Source organism: Oncorhynchus nerka, linkage group LG9a (genome assembly GCF_034236695.1).
Source record: "Oncorhynchus nerka isolate Pitt River linkage group LG9a, Oner_Uvic_2.0, whole genome shotgun sequence".
Classification (NCBI taxonomy): domain Eukaryota; kingdom Metazoa; phylum Chordata; class Actinopteri; order Salmoniformes; family Salmonidae; genus Oncorhynchus; species Oncorhynchus nerka.
The window spans coordinates 34402387-34408386 of record NC_088404.1 but is presented as its reverse complement, the minus strand read 5'-3'; the positions used below and the strand labels follow the sequence as shown (position 1 = coordinate 34408386).

At 46.2% G+C, this 6000-nt stretch overlaps 1 protein-coding gene across 1 annotated transcript in view; it reads left to right on the top strand.

Moving 5' to 3' along the window:
• The first annotated feature begins 329 nt into the window (after positions 1–329).
• Positions 330–6000, top strand: part of LOC115119048 (protein piccolo-like) — a 161727-nt gene continuing 156056 nt past the window's right edge. The window contains exons 1-2 of the mRNA XM_065022150.1: positions 330–1343; positions 2758–3705. Coding sequence (XP_064878222.1) covers positions 330–1343; positions 2758–3705 — 1962 coding nt within the window. The remainder of the gene's footprint in view (positions 1344–2757; positions 3706–6000) is intronic.

Genomic DNA, 6000 nt, shown 5'->3' with positions numbered 1-6000 from the left:
TCTCTCTCTATATTTTTCTGTCATGCTCTCTCTCCCTAACCTTCACCCCACCTCTCTTCCACACTCTCTACCTTAACTCTCTCTCTTTCTACCCCCCCCATCTCCCTCTCTATCGTTTCTGTAGGAAGTCTGGTGTAGAATTTGAACCAGAGGAGAGCCCAGGCAGCAGCAGCAACAGTAGCAGTAGTAGCAGCTACAGCAGTAGTGGGGCGGTAGATGCCCTACCCCCAGCCCCAGTTCCTCCCCAGGCCCCTGCAGGAGAGAAGAGAGAGGACAGCTCCTGCTCTGACTCAGGCAGCTCTGTAGAGTCCAGCGAGGAGGAACCTGCCATGTTCTCTAACTTTTTAAGTGGTGCAAATCCCCTCAGCTCCGTCTCTTCTGCTGTCAGAGGAAGTCTGTTTGGGGATAATGCGGAGGGGGACAAACAGAAAGCAGGCACTCAGCAGCCTGGGTCAGGCCCTGGCCCTCGGAAGGCCCCGCAGCAGGGACATAGGAAACAGGACCAGGCACCTCCTAAACAGGGAGGACCCCAGCTCCAGGGGAATGGCCAGGCTGGTCAAGCAGACAAACCTAGCGGGCAGCAAGCCTCCACTAAGGGTGGGTCAAAACAGCAAGCCCCTGCTAAGGGTGGACCACAACAGGAAGCCCCTGATAAGGGTGGACCTCAACAGCAAGGACCTCATAAAGGTGGGCCTCAACAGGAAGGACCTGGTAAAGGAAGACTACAACAAGCCCCCCAGCAGCAAGGACCTCCTAAAGCTGGACCACAACAAGATTACCCTGTGGTAGGGGCTCAACAGCAAGCCCCTGCTAAGGGTGAACCACAACAACAATGGTCACCTAAGGTTGGGGCTCAACAACAAGCTCCTAAGTGTGGACCACAACAGCAAGGTTTGCCTATGTTTGGAGCTCAACAGCAAGCCCCTGCTAAAAGTGGACCCCAACAGCAAGGTTCACATAAAGTTGGGGCTCAACATCAAGCTCTTACTAATGTTGGACCCCAACAACAAGGTTCACCTAAGGTTGGAGCTCAACAGCAAGCCCCTTCTAAGGGTAGACCACAACAGCAAGGGTCCCCTAAGTTTGGAGTTCAGCCACAAGGGTTCCCTAAGAAAGGGACTCAGCAGCAGGGCTCCCCCAGGACTACACCACAGCAGCAGGCTTCTGGTAAACCTGGGACTCAGTCTAATGCTGGACCTATGGCTGGAGCTAAACCCCTGTGTCCAGTGTGTAACACTATTGGACTCAACCTGAACACCAAGGAGCCACCCAACCATAACACCTGCACACAGTGTAAGACTGTCGTCTGCAGCTTGTGTGGCTTCAGTCCTCCTGACTCGGGTGTAAGTAGAGATTAATTCCAGTATATATTTAACATTAGAAACTGAGTGGTTTGACCCTTGAACTATATACTATACGGTATATCAGACCGTATACCACGGATATTACAAAATGTTTAGTTTAACTGCTGTCATTACTCTGGTAACCAGTTTATAATAGCAATAAGGCTCCTCGAGGGTTTGTGATATATGGCCAATATACCAGGCACTCTGCATTGCGCGTAAGAACAGCCCTTAGCCGTGTTATATTGCACATATACCACACCCCCGGGCCTTATTGCTGAAGTATACAGTACCAGTCAAAAGTTTGCACACACCTACTCAATCAAGGGTTTTTATTTATTTGGACTATTTTCTACACTGTAGAATAATAGTGAAGACATGAAAACTATGAAATAACACATATGGAATCATCTAGTAACCAAAAAAGTGTTAAACAAGTCAACATATATTTTATATTTGAGATTCTTCAAAGTAGCCACCCTTTGCCTTGATGACAGCTTTGCACCCTTGGCATCCTCTGTGTTTTTTTCTTTAAAAACAAACTTTTGACTGGTTGTAACGCTCGTCGTCGGTGGAAGGAAGAGTGGACCAAAGCGCAGAGTGGAAAGTGTTCATGATATTTATTTACAAGAAACACTCAAACAAAAATAACAAATCCAAAAACGAAAGCGAACAGTTCCGTCAGGCACAGACACTAAACAGAAAATAACACCCCACAAACCCAAACAGAAAATCACAACTTATATATGATCCCCAATCAGAGACAACGATAGACAGCTGCCTCTGATTGGGAACCACACTGGCAAAACAACAAAGAAAAAGAAAACATAGATTTTCCCACCCGAGTCACATCCTGACCTAACCAAACATAGAGAATAAATAAGGATCTCTAAGGTCAGGGCGTGACACTGGTACTGTATATTGTTAGTAATTTATCAGTTATTTAACAGTAGGCCTAATATATTATTTTTGACCTTAGTTCACCTTGTAGCATTTGTACTATGAATCGCATTCTATGTCAAACTATTTAGATATGTTTTTGTACAGTGGAGAATTGAGCATAATTGGGCCTGGCCAACTTGATTTGATCAGTCAGAATATTGACTTTAGTTACCACTTAGCAGGCTGCTTCAAGAGAGTAATCTGATTTATTGACAGTTCAGTCAGCATGCTCACTACAATCATTTCCATGGTAGGAGGGTAATTGCCTGTAATGTAAAGACAAAGACACAATGTTATTCTAATATGCACATATTTTGAACAATAAATTAAAACCATTATGTACTACTAGTATGAATGAATTTAGAACAAAAGATAGATCATGAAAAAAAACCTTGATCATGATAATGGTTCACAGATGTGTTTTGTTAAAGAAAATCAGTATATGATGCTAAAACCATGATTTCCATTGCAGGGTAAGGAGTGGCTATGTCTGACCTGCCAGATGCAGAGAGCACTCGGAGGCTCTTACCCACCTGGACCCCCTAAGATGAAGCCCCAGCCTTCACCCAACAAAGCCTCTACATCTCCTGCACCACAGAACAAAGACACTCCAACACCAGACTCCCCTCAGAGGAAACCTGCTACATCAGCAACACAGCCACCCAAGACAGAGGTTGCTAAAGCAGCAGACACTCAGAAACCTGCCAGCTCAGCTCCTGCTCAGAAGACAATACAGGAGAACAGGAGAACATCAGGGCTTCAGAAACCACCAGAGCAGCCAGGCCAACCTGGGCTTAAGCAGAGTAATGCTTCCCCATCCACACAGCAGGAGCCTGGGAAGCCTCAAAGAAGTGGAGCCTCTCCTGCCAAAGCTGTGCCACCAGAGGCCCAGCCCACCAAGCAGGAGTCAGGGGGCTTCTTCGACTTTGGTGTTCCTAAATCTCAGCCTACCCCCTCAAAGTCTGAAGAGTCAGTGTCTGGGAAGATGTTTGGCTTTGGCTCCTCTATCTTCAGCTCTGCATCCACTTTGATCACCTCAGCTGTTCAGGATGAGCCCCGCTTCACACCCCCAGCTTCCCCCAAGGTGTCTGCACCGGTCCAGGCCTCTCCCAAGATGCCCCCTGCAAAGGAGATCAAACCACCTGCTGCTCAGAGAGCAGATGAGAAGAAAGCAGCGCATCCCCAGCAGGCCACGTTTCCCCCATCAGTACATGCCAAAGTGGACAAACCCCCATCAGCTCCTCCAAAGGGAGCAGCATCCTCCCAACCAGCTCCCAAAGCAGGCCAATCTACCTGTCCACTCTGCAAGGTGGAACTCAACAAGGGCTCCAAGGACCCTCCCAACTACAACACCTGCACAGAATGCAAGAACACTGTCTGCAACCTCTGTGGATTTAACCCCATGCCACATGTTACCGTGGTAAGATCGCTGTATCATTTTCACTGCTTTGTGGCTGTATTTATTGATTAATAGTATAACAATATTTTCATATCTACAGTCCTATGCCCTGGCAATGCTGCCATTAACCTATGTAGACCCATTGGTGCTGTGGTGTCACTATAATATTTTAGAAGATGCTATTTCACTGTCACAATCCCTTCAAAATTGACCGCGTCAATATAGTGCAATATAATGCTAGGTAATATTATTTAGCTGCCACCACTTTACTACAAGCTGTTAAATCTTACAATTTGATGCTGACGACTCATTCATTTGCAATTATGCAATCGATCATGCGTTGAGCCAGAGACTGGGTTTCAGAAAGGGTCATGTAAACAGGCCCCACGTCCCACTAAGTTCTGATTTCTACACAGTCATTCGTGGGTAAGGCCTACATGATCACTGCCACTCAGATGCACTCTGGTGTACATGATGGTTATAAAGCAAGCTATTTTTAGGATGTGATTATCTCTAAGAGAGTTTTAACTGGCTTGCTTAATGAGTCATTCTGTCAAATCTCTCATCATCAATGTTCATTGGAGCAGAGTAAAGCTAGTCTTGCTTGCTTCACTGTGTAGAGACGGATGCAAGGCTGTAGCACAATAATCAATCTGGTGAATGCACACAATTATATATTATCTCTCCAGAGGCACTATTCTGACCCAAAGCTTATAACTAAAGCAAGCACACACCTTTAAGTGTAATTCCAGACCACTGTGCTGGGTTCCCCAATGCCTGGCTATGATTGAATCTTATACCTTCGCTGGCATGCTTTGTGATGGCTTCTGCTAGAGATGCATTCAGCATAATGGTTTTAGTGAGATATTCACAGCTAAATCCATGCTGGCGCGGTAATGACACGTGATTGTGATAGGTCGAAAGCTGCTGTAGACAAAGCCTTTTTATCCCCAGACTGCGCTACACTGTCAGGGAACACCATGTTGGGTGGTGCTCTAAATGGACACGCCGTCTTCTAGGTTATCTGCAGCACAAAAGGACTTGACACTTGACTCTGTAATTCAATGCACACTGTTTGTAGGGTAGATTGGCAAGGACAGTCCAAGGCCACTTGATCTCACGTGATGCCAGTACAGACTCATGATAGTGGTCTACACTAGTAATCTGCAGAATGGAGAGCTTGCTGTGTTTGTGAGTGGAATGGGTTGATTATATAGACCCACTACTGTGATTGAGATAATTTAGGTGTTTGATCGCAGGTTAGCATAATGAATCTTGTTCTGGAGGAACCTCTGCAGCGTGTTCACTAGCTGGCACAGCCACAAAGTCATAAATTCGATTTTAAACCTAACCTTAACCCTAACCTTAACTACACTGCTAACCCTAATGCCTAACCCTAACCTTAAATTAAGACCCAATATCACATTTTTGTTTTCATACATTTTTACAATATAGACAATTTTTACTTTTCACCTGGCCTATCTAGGTGAAAGTCGCTCATTTCTGCCTTCAGGACAAGACTCATGACAATAAACGTCAACCTGCTGTTTGACCTGACAGTCACTGCAGTACCATAAAGAGAAACAGAATAGTTTTGCCTGTGACTTGGTAAACAGCACATTTCTAAGAAGTGATAAGATCAGTTAGTGTTATCAGTGCTTTATGCAGACCTGTGACTCTCTTACCATCACAGAGGCCTCGTACCATCACAGAGGCCTCGTACCATTACAGGAGGCAGTGGGAGGTATGGTCTACTTTTCCACAAGTGGCCTTTGGTCTGATAGCCTGCATTATGTGCTTCCCTCAGGAGGGCGGTATCACTATCAGAGAGCAGATAAACAGATACAAACACCAAGCTCATGTATGTAGACCTGATGGACCATTTACAGTATCCCACTGCTGGCTTGCCTTTGAAGCTCAGCAGGAGCAGGGAGGGAGACCAGATGCAGCTGGAGGTGGGGTTGGAGCGCCAGTGGGGGGGGGCACGCTTCCCTCTGGTCTTAGGAGATCCCAATGCCCCATGGCAGTGATGGGAACATTGCCCTGAGTAGGGTGCCGTCTTTCAGATGGGACGTTAAACAGGTATCCTGACTCACTGTGGTCACAAAATAATCTGATGGCACTTATTGTAAGAGTAGGGATGTTAACCCCGGCCACCTAATCACCTCTCATTCCTAATTGGCATATATCACTCCTCACCTCTCCACCTGATAGCTTATGTGTGGTGAGGGTTCTGCCGTATATTGGTTCCCGTGCATCACCCAAGTGCGTGCTACACATTGGTGGTGGATGAGGTGAGCTTCCCCCTTGCTATGT